The sequence below is a fragment of the Melitaea cinxia genome, chromosome 10, assembly GCF_905220565.1.
Source record: "Melitaea cinxia chromosome 10, ilMelCinx1.1, whole genome shotgun sequence".
Classification (NCBI taxonomy): domain Eukaryota; kingdom Metazoa; phylum Arthropoda; class Insecta; order Lepidoptera; family Nymphalidae; genus Melitaea; species Melitaea cinxia.
The window spans coordinates 8,042,230-8,062,808 of record NC_059403.1 but is presented as its reverse complement, the minus strand read 5'-3'; the positions used below and the strand labels follow the sequence as shown (position 1 = coordinate 8,062,808).

The following is a 20,579-nucleotide window of genomic DNA, read 5'->3' as shown; positions in this document are numbered from 1 at the left end:
ATAAGTAACAAAAGTACCAATTTATTGCACAGGTACTTATTCTCTCGTTGTAAAATCGACACTTGCAATTTACAAAAGCAAATCTTCACGAATTAAACATATAATAATAACAATACAATCGACTTAGTCAGTAATTCTTTGTTATAATAATATAGATTGTATAAAAACCTAGTAAATGTATTGTGCCCCTAACCTGTAAGTTAACATTAACAACAACAAAAAAATGTACAAAAGTAAGCAAAATAAAATATCACTAACGCTAAAAGAAAAGTAAAGTTTATTTGACAGGACAAGAGATATCAGTGTAAATTAAAGTTCTAGAGTATTATAAAATCTACAAAAAGTGCAAGAAAAAAAGCATAATACTACAAGAATATTATTAAAATCGACTAAAACTTTAAACAAGTTAGCCACTACAATAAAACCGATATTATAATAAATCAAACCTGAATCTACTTGTACATTGTTTCGCGACCCCACAAGTCGTACCAAGGTCCAAATGTATGACCATCTTCTGGTAATTCATTACCATCTACCGAACGCTTAAGTAGTTTAGTACGAGGTAGCAGCTGCGGTCGTTGTTGTTTCAATGCTTCATTGAACTTTTGATCATCAGATTCACTGTACGGAGCTTCACTTCTGCGATCCATAAGGCGCCTTGCTTCTAGTCTAGCTTCTTCTTGTCTCATCTTTGATTTTTCAGCTTTCTTCGAATCTGTTTCATAATCATACCTTGAAACCCGCCTTTCTTGATCACTGAAGTATGATATGTTCGATTCGTAGTATCTTTCTTCTCTTCGGCCATTATAAGGCAGTGAGCTATCATCGTAACTTCTATGCGTTCTGTTTCTTGTCCTGTTTTCACGGTTCTTTGAGTCAATGAACTCTTTTCGTGCATGACGTCTATCTAAAGAATAATCGATTCTTGGTTCTGATGTTTCGTAAGCTCTTGGGTCCTTCTTTTGATTTCTTAGTTCGGCTTGCGGATATTCTTTGTTATTACCATTTTCATGGTTAAGTTTTCTCAGTTTTTCTTCACTTGCACGCTTTTTATATTTGAGCGTACCTTCATCCTGTTCATCATATCCTTCGTCGCTTCGGATTTCATTATTATTTCGTTCTATGGGTATACCATAACGATCAGTGGGTGGGTCATTATCTTTGTATTTCAATGTTTCAGATGACGCAGAAAAAGTTTTTATTTCTTTTGAAGTATCTTTAAAAGTTTTAAATTCCATGACTTTTGGTGGTGACTTTTCTTGTGAAGATTTTTTTGACTTATCTGATGATAACGTGGCTCTTACATGAGGTTTGATAGGTGTCACCTCTATTTCTTCAAATTCTGGCATATATGCAGTTTCCTTGTTGTTCTTAATTTCGTTATCTAGCATTTGTGCTTTTCGACGTCTGTCAAGTTCCTGTTGTTTTTTAGAAGTCATGTGATCATCTACTATAATGCAATCATATGGGTCTGTACTAGAAGCGACGGAATTATTATCAGAATTACTGTCGTTGTCGTATCGCTGCAATATTTCTCGTCGTTTTACTGTTTTCATAACAAACCCATCTCCATTTTCATCGTTGTAGAAACTATTTTCAAAGTTAGTTTTAATAGTACTTGTATTAGTTAAATCCGAGTGGCGAGACTCGTTCCGAGGTACAAAGTCATCATGTTTTTCTTCAGCGATAGATTTTTCAGAGAAACTTTTTTTATTCATTGTTTGATTTTGGTGATAATTCATATTTCCTTTTCGCTCCTTTTCCGCTCGTTCCTCACTTTGTATAGATCCTAAGCTTCTTGCTTGTCTTATGCCATTGTTTACCTTGATATCTTTTCTGTCAATTGTTTCTTGCTGTCGGGATACAGGGTTATCGATTGTTGTAGGTTTATCAGATGTATTTGGATTTTTAGGCTCAGGAATGTCTGGAGCCGGTCTTAATTCCTTTTTTAATTTAACAAAAAGTTTTTTCTTATATTCTGGTACTGTATCAACGATATCTCTGTGTTGCCAAAGAGACATACCTTCCATAATCTCTTCTTGTGTTGTTCGACCGAACTTCCAGAACGATTTAGTTCTTTTTATTTTTTGAGAATCCTTATCCATGTCTAACATGTTTCGCAACAGCAGTTGTTGATCATCAGTAAGATATCCATTATTTGTATTACGAAGTTTCGGTCCTCGTTTAAGACTTTGGGTTTTCAATAGATACGCTTTGTTTTCGAGGTTTTGTTGAGCAGATTTACTACAAAAATAATAATTAGCAAATTAAATAAAAATAATCTAGCATTTCTACTAAACATAAAAGAAAAAATAAAAAATAAAATAACATTCAAGCAATATATTTAAAAGCTTAGCTTAGCTTAGCTTTTATGAAGTACCTGATTGGAATACGATGTCTTTGTGCTTCTTCATCGCTGTAATCCACATCAGGTTGCGGGGGTGGTTCATTCGAGAAACCGGAGTCATTAGAGCTGTGTAACGAGACATTGCCAACAGCACCTACAGCTGAAACTACAGTTTTAGCTGGTACTGATTTCTGAGCCACCTGAAATATACAGCAATATTTTAACAAGAAGAAAGGGTAATCAAGTGTAAGAAAGGATACCTGTATGTAATTCACATACTATATTTAAAATTAAATCTTAAGTTTTGAAATAAACAGGCAATTCTATTTACCTGTGAACGCAGGGGAAGTGTTTGAGGTCCAAATGTTCTTGTTTCAATAACAGCATGGGTAGTAAAGCTGGCAGCTGAAGTAGAATTCTTAATTGGCCCAGATGTTGCTGGAATTGGTGTTGGATGAAAGTTGGCACTAGCTGATGTACTGAGAGCACTTGGAGATGGAGCTGGCAAAGTGGGTGGTAAACCAGGTGAACTATTAGCGAGGCGTCCCTGTGAATTAAGTTACTTGTTTAGTAATTAGGATTAACTTATGTTAATTATTAAAAATAGGTTGTTGCGTATAGAGTACACAAAAGTGATTTAAATATTTCACGATGATGTGGGAGGTTCAGGTAGAAAAATATGGTATGTTTTATTTTAGGGCGAAAGCTATCGTGCATACAAAATTAATTGCAAACGAGTCAGTACTTTTAGCGTGAAAGAATACGTATTTGTTAAAGTTATACGTCGAATGAATACCTTAGTAATGTGATGAGCGGTAACAGTATCTCCAAACATTCGCGTTGGAGGATGAGAGTGCACGTGAGGTGTTCCAGTGTTAGAAGAGACTTGTGTGTGAGAAATTGGTGCCGGTGGTGGTGTCTCACTCGGAGTTTGAGCACAACTCCAACGAGCAGGTGAATTACTTCTGCAATTATCATATCACTTGTTTATTTAACTAGAAATATTTCATAATTTCTTATATAGACTTGACATCTTAAATAGAGTTTTTTACCCAGTCTCTTCATTGATGATCGGTTCAGTGTAGGCTAATGGGAACCAGCCAGCACTATGTGTACGCAAGTTTTCTCCATACTGCCATCCCTTTGTTCTATCTCCAAGTAAAGCCAAAATATCTCCCTGTTGGAAGCTAAGCTGATTATCTCCAGCTGCTGCGTATGCATACAGAGCTCTGGCTAGTGGTGGGTCACGAGATGTGCAAGTTGGTGGGGCAAGAGAAGATGGACGATTCTTTGTACGAATGTCTATATCTACGGGCAAAAATATTGTTATTTTATGATGCAAAAACATGAATACTAAGTTTATAAAACATAAATAATTTATAATTTTTATAATATAAATAAGCAAAGTAAGTTTAAAAGCTAAAATTTACGACGACTTCTGAAGATTTTCTATTGCCTTTATGTGTGGAATGAATAAATTACATTCAAACAATAACCCGCAATTTAAATTACTCGACAACAAAAATAAATAAAAATGTATTTAAAATATAGATTGGAATGTTGCATGAAGTGTTGTTAAAATAGACAGATTACTAATAAAGAAAAAAAATAGAAAATAATTTCATTTGGGTTTTCTTCATGATAGATATTAATACTTTACGAGTAAGGAGTATATTTCATTTAATTTTTATTCATATTATTAAATTAGTCGGTCTTGGGCACTCGCAGCAATCTGTAAAGTGTAGTTTACGACTACATTTATGAATACTATACCTTGATCTGTGTTATGTAGACTTGCTTGTAAGTTTAAATCAGATTTAGCTCTGGATAATCCTTGGGTAGGAGATCCTAGGTCAGCAATAGACCTAACATCTAAACATGAAGCATCTACTGATCTTGTCTTTCGCAACGCTGATCCAACTGATGCGCTGTCATCATCATCACCATTCCTTGGACTGGCATAAACATCTTCATCTGCCCAAAATGTCACTTGCTGAAAAATAATATTTAAAATATATTAATAAAATTTATATCCTACTGGCAAAATAGAAATTCGTAAACCCAATCAATTAATAATAACTTATATGAATAGTAGTTTTTACTTTATCACATACCCTCATTCTGCTGACAAACATAGCCTCCACATTTGACGGCAAGTATTCTCGAGTTCGTGACACTTCGAGCCATTCATCTAAGCCGCTGTTATAGGCTGTCGCACCTGCTGTATGGTATGCAAGCCAATGTTTAGCAAGTGAGCACTGCCGCTCAAGAACAAATCCATAACGTCGACGTTCTTGTGTCATTGCCTAGACATAAAAAAAATCAATAACAAAGTTAATTTTGAATGATTTAAACGTAAAATTTAATATATATTTAAAAAAAAAGAAATAGAAATCTCGACTTACATTCTTTAAGCTTTGCTCGCAAAATGCATCTAGTTTAGTTTTTTCCTCTTCCAAAATTTGCATACTCTGAAAGAGATTAAAATTTAATAAACATGATATTTATTGACAACGGTAATAATCGATTGAGTTGTTTGTACTACGAGGAATCAATTTATTAATTTTAGTTACGGAAAGTTCTTGACAAGTTGTGAAGCGGTTCAAGTGAGATATTTACGTCAAATTCTTCGCAAAGTTATGATTCCAATTATCTGTTTGGAGAGAGGTATTGTTACGAAAACAACCTTAGAAACTTCTCTAAGAGGCTAATATAATTTCACGTCTGAGCTCAATGTGATAAATTACAAAGAAAATTTGTGTTGATAATATTGTCTTTTATTATACGTAAAATTAATTGCTATGAATAGGACCGATTAATTTTCGTTATTTTACTCATTAACTTTAAAGACTGCGAAACTAAAATTATAGTCGTAAGGTAATACTTAAATAAAAATCTTATTAAGTATATAAAACCGTTTAATAATTATAAAGAACCTGTTTGCTGTTTTTAGGGGAAAAAAATTATTCACATGTATATGAAATTATAAAGTTATCCTAAATTTGTGTAATATCGCTTCTTCAATTTTAGTTATTGTTTAATATTTATTCAAATACAAGCTGTGCCCGCGGCTTAGTCATCGAAGAATTATAAAAAAATATTGTTAAGTTCTCACAGCTACAAAATAAATAAATTTCGAAAATAAAAGTAGTCCAAGCTACTCCTTATTACATTAGCTATCTGCCAGTGAAGGTCCCGTCAAAATCGGTCCTGTCGTTTCAAAGATTAGCCGGAACAAACAGACAGACTGACAAAAATTGTAAAATTGTGTTGTGTGTTATTTTGGTATATCTACCGTGTGTACATCCATATCCATTTAGTAAAATGCGGTTATTTTAATATTACAAACAGACACTTCTATTTTATTTATTTGTATAGATATAGATTAATGATATGGATGGCTTTGTGTTTGATCAATAACTATTTAATTTGAATAGTCTCAAATTTTTTATGAAAGATTGTTTAAAAATTGTACAAATCGAATATTATTTAATATAAAAAATACTTAAAGTTTAAAACTTTTGTTTCGATGTACTGAAAAGAAGAAAATAAACATTGAAGTAGTAAAAACTAAAATTTTGTTGCGTTGAACAATTAATTATACATTAAAAGTTTGTCAAACTGTGTGTTGTAAATAAAGGTCTTATGAAATAGGTAACATATCGTTGCACCTTAACAACACCTAACGTATGCTAGTATGTATATAATTAAAATAACGATATCATTAAATTAATAATTATTAGAAAACATATGAATGTGTCCCAGATATTAAGATATTACATTTGATAATAGATGTTAGCACTTAGAACCATCAGCTAATCCGTACATTGTCAATGAGCTGCCAATCAGGAGCGTATGATCGCACTATATAGCAGCTTCCATAGTTGTACATGTTACAATCGTCCCCTAAACCATGATGCAGCTGTAGTATAAGTACATTACTCGAGATAGGCTAGAAAATACTATAATATACTTATACTTGCAGAAGACACAACTAACACTTGTAGCATTTTAATACTTGACAGCTCACTCTAGGATTAAAATTTTCTTCAACGATTGCTAACTTTGCCTTAATCAAAAACATTCCGAGGTAATCCAGTAGATTGTTTTATACTATGAAAAAAACCTGCATAGTTAAAATATAAAGTCTAATAAACAATTGATCTACCTTCATCTCCTTATCCATCGCTGAACCAACCTTTGTTACATTTGTTTTCTTTTTCCTTTGCTTCTTGATAGTAGCGGCCGCCTTGCTGTAGCTCTCAGAACGAAGCTTATGTTGTTGCAAGAACCTTTTTTGTTCTGACTGTAAATATGACACTATTTTAGTATGTAGTGCATTTAATTATATGTGGGACTGGGATTTAAAAAAAATGAATTCTTTGTTAATATTAAATATTTTGTTGTATTATGCGTGTAACAGTCGGTGTCTTTCAAAGTTAGTTTGTTCAATGTGAATGGTTAACCAATTCATTTCAAGGAAATTCAAGTGATTTATTCATATAAATGTACTCTCGTGTTGTTGTTGCGTAAGTACTAATATTATTGGTAAAATAAATGTATCGATGACAATTAAGATAACAATGTTATTTGCGTAGACGTGACCTCTGTATAGGTAACATAATAATTGACAGTTCGCGAACTTAAATTGCTATTTTTATATTGATGATTAAAAACACCTTGTCAAAAAAATTAATGTAATGTAAGTAAAAATAGAAACACAATATAACTATTAATTTCTACACAGCCTAACTTTTTTTTTATAAAACCTAAAGAGATATATGTTTGATACAAACCTGAACGACCTTAGTATCTTTTTCGAGATTAGTCTCCAAGGGGACCAACAAATCTACGTAAAATGCTTTCAGCTGTAACAAACAATTTAGATATTAGATAACTTTCAGACAAGTGAAATTTATTGTATTATACATATATTAAATCAGCCTTAATAGAGTACATATTTCGTTACAGAAACTAAAGATTTGTTTTGAATTTTAACGTTTTAATATAGCGTAAATTAAATCTCCTTCTCTTTTCATTTGAAATACCAAAATTTTGATTTGTATGATTTCTTCTTTGCATAAATTAAAAGAAGTATATATTTTTATAAAAAGACTCTATATTCTTTTTTCAACTTTTAGAATAAGTAGTTCCTAGATTTTACGATTGAATATGTTTTTTTTTTTATAAAAAATATAGAAATGACAAATTAATATAGGCTTTTTAAATAAATAGAAATAGGAAATGCTACATTCATGTAAAACACTTTTATTTTTGGAAACCTTGGCTGGACTTCAGAGTACATGTTTTAAACCACAAAATACTGGTTTTGAGTTATCGAAAAATGTATATGGAGAAACGTGTAGTACCCGACGGATAGTTTACGAGGTGGCGTTGCAAACGTTATGGTCTGTGCTAAAACACGTACAGGGATGGTGGATAAAATGGATGAAAAGACTTACAAAAATAAGGTATATTCGTATATTATATATTTCTTTACAGATATCCGTCAAATTTTATGAAACTGGACTCTTTACTGTTCTTTGCATTTTATATTACATTTATTTATTTTGTTTGTCACATTTTATCTACAATTTATATAAAAGTGAATTACTAAATGATTTACTAACCCCTTTTTGCATATATTTTATTTTTTCTAATACATTGTAGAAGGTTCATACTGAATGAAAAATTCAGGAAAATATACAGTAAATTTAATTTTTTTTAAAAACGTTATAACTATTGCAATTTCATGCACTCAGCAGGACAATATCTGTTGAGTCAGCTAGTTTAACTAAGTCTATGTCGACCTATTTCATCTTACTTACAATATTCATTTGCTGGTCCTGAATTTCCCGATACACCTCCACTACCTTCATGAGAGCAGTTCCTGTAAAAATATACAAGTATAAAATATAATTATTTACTAAATATTTGACAAACGTCATTATTCTATCGAAGTTAAAAGTTAGTATTTGTATCGTTATATAAAATAAAAAATAAATGTAAATATTCTAATAATATTTTTATAATAAATAATTAAATAAGTATACTTTCGTGATATGTATTACGATAAATACAACAAATAAAATAATTAAATAATGACAAAAACCGTATTATTATTAATTTCAAAACTTTTTTTTTCATACCTCATCAATAGTTCATTCCTATTGTCTTTCCAAGGACATTACTAATGAATATAGTTTCAAATTGCACAAAGATCTCTATCAATATAAATAATATTCAAGTGCAAAACGTTGTTATTATACATCGTATGAAATTGAAAAAAAATATATGTTACAAAGTTTATCTTAATTTATTGATTGAACAATAATAATAATGCGCATGTTGCAAGTTATCAAGTGATTTTTATTAAGTGTAGTAAATTCCAGTTCGAGTTAATAATTTAATGTGTTTATAACAAAATTTCAAAGTCGTTGACCAAAATTGAGACATCACTTACGTTATTATATTTCTATTACGGCTTAAAAACTCGAAGCCTATCATACTAAGGCCTTGAACTGTGTTTGAACATTCTGTTTTACAACTTATAATGTAATTAAAGCAAAGTTGTGTTGGCATCTGTTCGAGAAGTTGGAATAATTATTATTAATAGTCATTAACATGGTTTTATTACATATACCGCAATTAATAAAAACTACAGCTTTGTATTATCTATGAAAAAGTTTGTTTACCAGGTACGAGAAGGTAAATCAAGCATAATATGTTTTTCGCTATTTATTTTCTTAAATAAAATCAAACTATCCTCTTTCAACGAGGTAAAGGCAAATATGCAATACACACTCAAAAAAAGTATGAAATATTGCCAAGTATTAACAGTAGATATGTTTTAATTTAGAACAATGTTTAGGTAGATTGGTTAATTAATAAAAAGAAAATTGTTGATTTGAACACAAATATAAATAATTGTGTTGTTATAAAAATATCTAAAGAAAATATAAGATGTAAGTTTTTTGTAAATTTCATATTAGATAATAATACTGAAATGTTCATAGGACCTGTTGTTTTCAGCGTAGTCTACATAGATCATTTCAAAACATTTGACACGTTTCAAATACAGAAGGTAAGTTTACAGTTTTATATTTAAAACTACAACAAATATTATTATTTTATTTTTCCTGTACGACATGTACGCTAAAATTCATAATTGTGTAGGGTGAATGTAAAATATTTTTAAGAAAATATTATAAATTTGTGTAAATGTATGAAAAATAAATACGTATAACACTATAGATAAAACTAGAAAATATTGTGGTTATTATTATTTATCAATTGTTGATATTTCTCTACATTTTTTTACACACACGATCGTCTATGGTAAGCAACTTAATGCTTGTGTTATTTTTTATAAATATACATAGAATTAATACACCTCGACTCAGGCGGGAATTGAACCCGCAATCCGTGGAGCAGAAAGCATCCAGACTACAAACTGCACCAATAGGCTAGTGGAATATGCAATAGGTTTATGTACTATATACCAGTCTATTGTAATTTAATAGAAGCTTGTCTTTTATATAGTTTCAATCACAACGCTACTACGTTTCAGGTGAAATATGTGAATATGAGTATAACTAAAATAAAACTGTATTTACCGATATCGGCACATCCTCCCCACGTGCCTTGCTGAGCTTGCCTCCCGAGCTTGCCGACCGCGTCTACATACATTCGAGACGCAGCCGCCGCGCCTGGTACAAAATTGAATAACAATCACAGGTTCATAGATATTTCAATAACAATATAACTAGAGATACGCAGGCGAATCGAATAGACATTTCGAGCGCCAGATTGAAATCTTTACGTCTTTTAGCTTTAATATAAATTTTATTTATTCTTAGTTGGCTTTATAAGCTACTAAGAAGAAAGTAGGTATTATTATTTTTTATTATATCAAAAATTATGACAATGACAAGAATGTTTTATTTTTATTTTCAAAAGAAGCGTCTTATAAAACTACTTGTCTTAAAACGCCCCTTTTGCTGTTAATGTAATTTTTAGGTGTACTCAATCGAAATTGTTGAAAAATCGTTTAAAAGTTATGACCGAAATTACTTTACTGTCTGCAAAAGCGAGGATATAAATTCTCAATTGCCATCTGCTACATAAACCGTTGAGAGCACTTGACTCTGATAAACAAAATATAGTAGGTATAGAACATTCAACGTCTGATCAGTTTAAAAAATGTCAATAGACTCAAGCGTGCACTCTTGAAAGTAGCGGAAAACAAGTATCAAGAGTAATACATCGTCGTACACAATGGCAAAGTTTATTGCGTCTAGCGTCGAGTATAATACGCTAGATAAGCCAACAGAGACAATTTGGCACCAACTACGCCCTAGTTTCGTAGCCAAACAAGCGCAACTGAGGTTTTGCATATAGATGCACCCATTTGGCTTACGGTATATAAATTAATTGTCTCCGTATTACTGAATACGCGTCATCTTGAATTAATTTGATGACATCACTTGTTTCTCGATTTATTATTCGTATGATACTTTCCTTTATAAATTTTACAACAAATATAGAACGTGAACGTTGTATTTCGTTAATAATACATAAAAAAATATATAAACCTAATCCTCACTTTTTATAGGTACTTTAAATGAGTTTTTATATCGTTTGAAAATGTTTTTTATGAACTTTATCTGTTAAGAATATTGAAGATTCTTACCGTGTAAAGCCTTTAAATAGGCTTTACCAGCTGTTATCATTTGCCGAGCGCCAGGGTTGAATTTATCCAAGATATTCTGAAACAAATAAAAGTTTATATTAAAAAACATAAAGTACCAAGCACTAAATAATATAATATAGTAACGTATATATCATATAAATATATTTTTCGGATAAAAATAGGATAAGTACTCACTAATAAATACTACTTACAATTTTTTAAGAGCTAAGATTCAACATTTAAAATCTTATAAATTAATTATTATCTATACTTTTACCTAGTTTTTTAGCCTAATAGTATGCGCATACAAAAATTAATCCAGTGTACAACAACATTTGTTGATTGTGTTCAATTCTCAGATCTTCAGCTGTATCGTAAGCGTAACTACTCGAATGTCGATCTAGCTCCACTTTTTCAAAAATGTATTCACGTTTATTCGTAATTGGGTGACCAGAGCAAAATGCATCTTTGACATCAAATCTTCCAGAGTGAAAACGCTTAAACCAATTTTATGCTACTCTTATTAACACTACATTAGGTCCATAAACGTAACAATTTTTTATTCGCAGCTTGAGTCATATTTTTTCATTTTTAAAGTGATACTACAAAATGTAGATTGTAACATTGCAATATTTTCTTTTTAAACGTAGACAAAAACGACGAGAAACATTCATTTTACTTCATTTAGAAACATTATTCGACACTTAAACAAAGGAGTATGAGAAAAATTGGGACGAACGTGTAACCGGACCACTTTTTCATTTGAACGTTAATTTGCAATCGAGAAGAAAATGGGGACTTAGACCGTAAATAGATGTATAGGAATGTGGCCTCTCAAGGATGCTGCAACCTCGTTAGGTGCGGCAACTGCCGGTACTAGCGGCATTCCATTATAAATATTGCTCAAAGCTACTTCTTCAGAAACCGTTTACTCCAAAAGGACGCAATTCTTACACTGGTTGGGATTATATCGTGTGAATAGGTATTTAGCTTAGAGTTTTGTTTGAGTATATCGACTAATAAAAGGATTGAAAACGATTAAGAGTGAATTAAAACAGAACAAGAAGAAACAAGAACGTGACATGTTGTAGGTACGAAAAAAGTAATACGTAAAATAAAACAGGTTTTAATAAACTAGATTTTATTTTTAGTTTTTGATTTACATTTTTACTAGCATACCTACGCTTGTTTGAATATTTGAGTTTATTAAAAAACTTGTTTGATCTAAAAACGAAATGAAAATAAGTTTATAAATTAGTTTACGTAGCTACGAATGTAAAATTGTATCAAAGTTTAAGTACAGATATTAAAAGTTTTTTCTTTAAAATTTCTATGTTATGATAAAAAAAAAAATTGAAATACTAAAACAAGACACTCTTTGTAATTCTTTATTTCAAATACTATTAATAAAAATAATTTTCCGTTAGTACCGATACAATAAATAAGACACTTTGAACAGATAACGTTTATCCTGATTTTTAAGTAAGAAATACAATATTTTTTTACCGTAGAGAGTTTATAACATAAATGATAAATGAAGACAGTTTCCGTCCTAATCCGCAGGATATGGCACATTACAAACAGCCATTGCATTTACTCTTTTACCCGAATATTGGGGCGTCGAGGGGTAACTACGTGCTAATGTGTTTTACGACGTTGTGACTCCTAATGTCTGCGTCACATTTATACTGATGCTTTCTGACAGTCATCTTCAGGGTACATATGAATCTGATCTTATCTTCAAGTTGAACTGAGATCAAGAAAATGAAAAATGTTTATTTTCGAAAACCAAATATTTTTCATGCAACATGTTTGACAAAATATTTAATGATTGAGTATTATGTTGGCCTTTAAAAACAAGTTAATGTTGAGTTTCTTGCCACTTTTTCTGCAGAACCTACTTTTCAAATTCGTGGTAGCCTTGATATAAGTGTAATTGATTAATGAATAAATTTTTCATGGCATACGACATATTTATAAAAAAATTGGTTCAATTTTAAATATATTTTACAAAGGATATATTCAGTATTAAATATCCTATTTCTATTTCATGCTAATATGTTCGTACATGGTCACATCTCAATCGGAGAGTATTGATTCTGAATGTACACATCCATAAAAAAAGATAATTTATGGTAATGGTAATATCCCACTACTGGGCATAGGCCTCTTTCTCCATTTAGGGGAAGGATCAGAGTTTAATCCACCACGCTGCTCCAATGCGGGTTGGCGGATTGGATATTCCCTACTATGAGTAACGATCGCTATCAGGCGTAGATGATAACAACCGGGACCGACGGTTTAACTTGCTCTCCGAGGCACGGTGGGGAGACCCACAGGGACTGCACAAACACCTAAACCACGGCAAACACCTGTTTGTCATGTGCGGGGATCGAACCCACAACCGCCAGCGCAACAGCTACAATCCATAGCTGTGACCATTACGCCAACGCGGTGCAATTATTTATTATATTAATTTCCGTTACTGAATAAGGTGTCTCAATTCCCTTTACTGAATAAGTAAAGACAGTATAGAAATAGCTTTTTTGGTTATCGGTCATATTCATGTTTCGGTAGACCAATTTTCTACGGTGACAGTAATGTATGGCTCCTCAGTTGGGGCGGGTAGAAAGTAATATTTCAGGAGGATTGGGCGTACATTTTAAAATACCAATACTGTCTATCAGTCCTTTCCAACCTTTTTTTATCGCAAGGTCATCAAATTTGATTTTGTTCTAAACTATTTCATAAAATGACAGCATTATATACAAACAGATACCTATAATTGTATTTTCGATTTCATATCACCTATATATTCATTTGAATATGATATATTTACTTCGTTATAAATTTTTGTATCTGCATTTAATATCTAAGCTTTAGATAGTTTCTACTTTTATAGGAAACTGGAATTGAAAATAGTGGTGCACTTATAAAAATTAAGTAAGAGCTTAGAGACACGTGATGGAAAATTAATGTTTTATCAATATAAATATGAGTTCACATTTAAACATTAATTTTCTGTTTTCACTTTTAACATTTGCCTATATTTAAACTTTTTTTTTCTCTAGAATTATGATGATTTTATTTTGAAAGAAATCAGTGAAGCAAAAACTGTTTCAATTTTACTCCATAACATATTTTTTTCATAAGTAAAAGCAAGCAATCACATTAAAATAAACAAAATAATTTTATTCATTACTATTTAACAAAACAAACAAATCAAAAGCCTCGAATAAGGAAAACCAGTTTGAAATAACAAATTCGTTTTCCTTTTGCATACACAATATAAGATACGGCGCATTGTGAACTAACAGCTCCTAAAGTAATACAGGCGGCTTTATTCCATCCTCTTTATTTGTGGGGCACGTAGCAAACGACATTTGGTACCAAATTGCCTCGGGTAGACTTCGTGACGGGACCCCTTCATACCATGCCTAATGTTTTAGGCACGCGTACGAATTTTTTTATGTGTATCTGACGTACGAACAAGATTCATATTTAGTTTTTTCTATTTCATAAATCTCCTTTTTCTGGATAATTTATTTGACAATGACCTAAAATTTATGAATTATAATTTTCGTATTACATAACGATTTCTAGAAGTGTAAAAATCAGTACAAGTACTTTTGTACAATTACACATAATATACATATATAAAATAATATACAATAGCTCACAATGAAGGATATGTATATCGGTCATTATAAAAATACAACACTCGTTTTCTAAATTTTTCAATTTTTTTTGGCATCAATGAAAATTTATTAAAGAATACATGCTAAATATGAATAATTGTTTTAACGTCTGTACGACATATTAATTACTTTTAATAAAAAAAATAGTAATATTATTAATTATTAATTGTCATTTTACGAAAACGTTGTTTTTCTACTAAACGATTTATATACGTAATACTATATATTAGCTGGGTTTTTTGTGATTATAGTTTAGTAAGCTACATCGACAATCAATTTATAAATAATCGTTATATTTATCACCAATAAATTAAATAAATATTCCATTAATTACTTTTAAATCAGTTTTAATTATGACAGCAAAATAAATTGAACTGTGAATGATTAAGCCATATACGTACTTTAAAGTCGTTCAAATTACGCAATTTTTGACTAAATCTTGTCTCAGTATGTTTTAATACCTTACTTTATCTTGCTTTGATTTAGTAAAAAGAATTGTATTTGTTCTATAGTTTTGTATATATCCATGCAACATTTGGCATAGTTTGCAATCCGTCTTGATGTAATTGAAGGCTTAGTCTGAAAAGCAAAAGTGAAGTTTTCATCTAAAAGCACAATAAGTTTATAGCGGCAGTAATTATAGCTAATACAAAAGGAATCATTAATTTTAATTATTGTCATTTTATCTCATTTTATTTAAGTTATTCTACTCGTATGCTAGTTACAAATCAAAATTTATATATTATTATATTCATTTTAGTCGAAATAATATCGTTCTTAGAGATTAATGATAACAATTTTCGATAGTTCTTATTTTAGTAGATGCATATGAAAATTTTGGAATACTATCGAGTATGAAATACTTCAAAAAGCAAATACAATTTAGAGATGCATACATTGCAAAACAAGATATTTGTTGAACACTTGTTGCCCTCGACACGGAGACATGGCGTTGTTTACAAAGCAAAGAAACATTGTAATAACATTTTTAGGAAACTAAATGTAATGAGTTTCGAAATTCAGAAAACAAATAAATAATAACAAAACGAGTGGCCAAACATTTCTGTTAATATATTAAACATTCAAGATTTTTTAATGTAAATAAAAGGAATGTTAATTTGATATTTCATTTGATTTTAAGAATCGGAAAGATGAAAAGTAATTGCTAAAATCCAATCGGCTCCCTATCTTCAGTGGTATTAGAACTCTTAATGTAATCAAAGCCGTGCAACTTGTTACCAGTCCAACAATGCATCTTTCGATTTCTTTGATAAGTCAAAATAAAAGATTTTTTTCTACTTTTAACTTTCCTAAATGAAGTTGACTACAAAAGGCGGAGTGAGACGTAATTCAAATGAGCGCTGCCGACGCCGACCACTCGGGTCTTCGATTCCGTACTTTGAAAAGATTAATTTTAAACGAAACTTTCAGTCACAGGACTTTCGAATCCGCCTTAAGTTTTAACATAGATTTAATGATTTCATACTGAAAAATAAAGAAAAATGTAAAGAGCAAATCGAAAAAGACTATACGGACCAATTAATTATAAACTTAATAATTGTTTCTAAACAATGATTTGTATGTCTGCAATGACATGAGGGTACATGAATGAAATAAATGGAAATAATTTTTCCAACAGAAAACCTTCAAATGCTTACGTAATTGGTATGAGTCATCCATCAAAAACTAGCTAAACTAAATAACAAATCACATTTTTTGTATTCAGTGAATTATTTGTATAGAGTTAAATAAAAAGCTTAAAAGCTTTTTTATTTCTCTGAATTGTATACTTATTTTCGTAATGCCATTGTATTTAAATATTAAATGTGCAATTAGTGCTAAATTATTTTACCAAACGAACGTAAAAATATTATATTTATCACCAATCATTTTTATTGTTTGTTATACTTTGAAAAACAATTAGTTTTTTCAATATATAATTTTAGTTCTTACGAAAACAAATGAATGCAACAAATGACTGGAAAAAAATAAAATAAAACAAATGTTTTCATCATAATCCTTAATCTAAATCCTAATATTTTTAATGACTAAACTTTTGTTTCACCGCAGTAAATAATACGCTTACGCTTCAACTTGTAATATCCCACTGCTGGGGCATAGGTCTCTTTCCCATGTTTGTTCTAAATATATCTTCTTGTCTTCAAAGACAGAATAAGTCCTTGTAACGTTTATCTTGAATGCCAATGTCGGTATTATATGTCAACATAATAACGCAAGGTAAACCAGATGAGATAAAAAAAAAAACGTTTAACATTTATGCATGTAACTAATTATTCACTTTGTCAGATTTTAACTATCATATGAACAATAAGTAAGGTCATGTAAGTTTTGTACCAAGACATATTAACAATAACATGTACAGATATAACAATTAAAAGAATAAGTATAAGTATTACTTAAGTCTATATTTTATATTTATCGTTGATAATTAATATTGTACATTTCTGATATTGAGACAAAATTAGATTTATATTTAATAATGTAATTGGAATAGGTATAACTTTAAATTGATGTTTGATGTAAATCGAAAATGTAACATTTTATAGGTAATTCCTTGAGTTTGTATGTAACCAACTTTACTAGTTGAAGTATTCAAGGAAAGTTAAACAAGAGGTGACACGAATGTGGCTTGAACTTGAAAACTAAGTCAGCTTTGAGACCCGTGTTTGTTTTGCTCTCGAACACAATGGAATGGTGACAAAGAATAAACAGAAAATAGGGCGAATGTGGGGCATAACGCTCTTAGGTATCTTACGATTGTCATCTGTTATAAAAAGCTTATTTAGTGATCAAAAATGTATAAAATTACTCTCAATTTTTATTTATTTTTAGTATTATTTCGTTAGTTTTAATGTTAAAATAATTCAATAATTCAAAAAGTATTTTTTCAGTAATTCCGTATTTTTGACAAAATTAAAGTGCTTGTATATTTAAATATTAAAGTAGATATAAATTACACGTACTTTAAAACAGCTCAAAACATGTGTAACTCAATGCTAATTGCATCACGACGTGGTTACCTGCAGTCATGCTGCGTTAGTCGCTCGTCGCTGGCATGATATCATACATAAAATATTTCATTACTAGCTATGGCCCGCAGCTTAACACGTCGAGGGCCTTCAACTACGTATACAATTTCTTTGCAAATAGTTTAGAACTGGCTGCAATGGAAGTAGTGATATATAAAACCGTTACAAATATTCTTCTTCCACATCGTAAACTTTCACGTTATAATAATATTCGTACAAATAAATAGACAACAAAATATAGACAATATAAAAAATGTAACCACTCAATACTAACCTAATTGACTGTGACGTAATTCAATAAAAATGTATATTTATTTTTTGGTATCCAGTATTTGTATAATAAATATCAGTCTGATGTAGCAGTGTGGTTACGGTAATGAAGAATATAGCCACCCCCTCTCTTCCCGTGGGTATCGTAAGAGGCGACTACAGGATAACACAGTTCCACTGACACCTTGGAACTTAAAACGCCGACCGATGGCGGGTTAACCATCCAACTGCTGGCTTAGAAATACACAGGTCGAAGACGGGCAGTAATGTCTTCGGTGGGACTAAGCCAGCCCTGCGGTCACCAACCCGCCTGCCCAGCGTGGTGACTATGGGCAACACACGTGGGTTCACGCCATTTTTGGCGCGAACTTGTGGAAGCCTATGTCCAACAGTGGACTGCGATAGGCTGAAATAATGATGATGATGATGATAAAATGATGATATATACTCAATAACGCTTCATTTGATGGATCGATATTTGTTTTTTTTTTTTTTTTGTACAAAGTAAAAATTAAATAATTATTAAAACTTAATAAGTAGTAATTTCTCTAGTTTACTACTTTATATTGCAAGTCGCTAGTCCCAGCTAGTCTTACGTCAATTATAAAGAGATAGTGCAAAATGGTTATTACTACACTTTGGTTTATAGGTAATTAATCCACTTGCATAACTTAAAGATGGTTACTTTACGTAATGGATACAAAGTGAGATAAAGATATAGTTACGTAAAGTAAAAAAATATAATTCGTTCATATCGTTTCACTTGACCTGCTAAATGCTCAGTGAAATTAAATTAGTCAAATATCAAGGAAATCGGATAGATACTAAGTAATTTAAAGTGTAATATTTAATTGTAGATAACCTATTTAAAATAAGTATTTAGAAATTTAAAATACATTTAATACGGCGATTTTATTGTCGTATAAAATGTCGAAAGAATTTGATAAATCTAAAAATATATACTGAATAATTGTCCTGTAACTGTGTAATTGTGTGCGTAATTAATAAAACCGACATCAATTACATCGACAAGTAATACAACGTAAGTAGACGAAAAAAATTAACAAACGCACTAGTCGTCGCTACGATTTTCGAGGGCTCCCCTCGATTTCTCTGGAATTCCATGATCAGATCCTGGTTTCCTTATCATGGTTCCACCTTTGGGATATCTCTTTTCCAACAAAAAAAAATATCAAAATCGATTCATAAACGACGAAGTTATCCCACTACATACATAAAATATATATATATATATATATAACGTCGAATTGAGTAACCTCCTCCTTTTTTGAATTCGGTTAAAAATGAGTAGTTTAAAAACTACTTATTAAAATAACTTAATATTATAATCGCTACCTCCTGCTCAGCGATAGGATAGGAAACATGTAATTAACTTTGTTAACTGTAGCTATCGTAATTATATGATGCAAAATTTTGCAATCGAATGCAGAGCTGAAACGCCCGCAGCTATTCCTAGATGAAGTTACGTTCTAATCATATTCAATAAATTTTAACATCTAAATTTTAATCTCTGAAATAGGTAATTAAGCATGAAATTGTTACTTAATTTGGGATACTTTTACTGGAAAAATGATTGTATAAAGTTTTGATACTTTCTTGTGCATTAAAAATTTTACGTCAAAAAAAATTAAGTATATTTTTTCTTATGTATCTTTAACGACTTTAAAAAGTTCGTATTTCACATTTAACACCATAATTAAATCTTTTTAACCTTTGAACAGATTGCAAAGTAAGAAATAATTGCAGTAGAAACGCTCACCTAGTACTGTCGTTTAAATTGGACATTATTACAACGAAATGTTTTATGGTACTGCATAATAAGTTGGGAAAACATCAGCTCATCTCATCGTCTGCGGTTTATAATGAAACGGCCGAAACGAATTTTACTGTGGTCTGCTGTCAAATTGTGGCTGTCTGCGGAATGTTCGGCTTTTGATGCAATTTATCTAACCGATGTAATAAGAATCTTATGTACGTGTCATAGTCTTTTACCAAAATCTTTTACTTAAAATAATTTAGTTAAAATTTTTCCCTCCTTTTCTATTCTTCTATGTTAATGCCATGTGTTTATATGTTAACATTTAAGAACACAAAAACAATTGCCTCTCAAGTTTGTACTTAGTTTATAATTTTGATACTATATCATTTTATCTATCTATATGTATATGTAATTGTAACTTGTAGCTTTGACAGTGACAGTACACAGAAAAATACATGGACTATCTGATTAGTAGTACAAGTAAGCCGAAAGTTTACTAAGCCGGATTAGAAAGAGGGGGGGGGAGGGAACGATTTCTATTTGTTATTGTAACCACTAACATAATTATTTATGGCTTCTGTAACAGTTCAAATATTTTTGGGCGAAGCTTATCACTTCCTAATTATGGCTATTTATTTAGACCGTTACGATTTATTCTAACGACGATGATCACAATTTCGTGAAAAATGTCGTAAGCGTCATGCAAAACGTGTCACTTACGCGTTTTGAGTAGTAATGTATT

General features: G+C 30.8%; 1 protein-coding gene across 1 annotated transcript in view; it reads right to left on the bottom strand.

Moving 5' to 3' along the window:
* The window catches only part of LOC123657333, a 172,288-nt gene that overhangs the window by 335 nt on the left and 151,374 nt on the right, over positions 1-20,579 (bottom strand). The window contains exons 4-16 of the mRNA XM_045592900.1: positions 11,040-11,115; positions 9,964-10,056; positions 8,176-8,237; positions 7,144-7,215; positions 6,516-6,653; positions 4,753-4,818; positions 4,462-4,653; positions 4,121-4,340; positions 3,400-3,655; positions 3,144-3,312; positions 2,679-2,894; positions 2,381-2,547; positions 447-2,244 (exon numbers count right to left, since the gene is read on the bottom strand). Coding sequence (XP_045448856.1) covers positions 453-2,244; positions 2,381-2,547; positions 2,679-2,894; positions 3,144-3,312; positions 3,400-3,655; positions 4,121-4,340; positions 4,462-4,653; positions 4,753-4,818; positions 6,516-6,653; positions 7,144-7,215; positions 8,176-8,237; positions 9,964-10,056; positions 11,040-11,115 — 3,519 coding nt within the window. The 3' untranslated portion in view covers positions 447-452. The remainder of the gene's footprint in view (positions 1-446; positions 2,245-2,380; positions 2,548-2,678; positions 2,895-3,143; positions 3,313-3,399; positions 3,656-4,120; positions 4,341-4,461; positions 4,654-4,752; positions 4,819-6,515; positions 6,654-7,143; positions 7,216-8,175; positions 8,238-9,963; positions 10,057-11,039; positions 11,116-20,579) is intronic.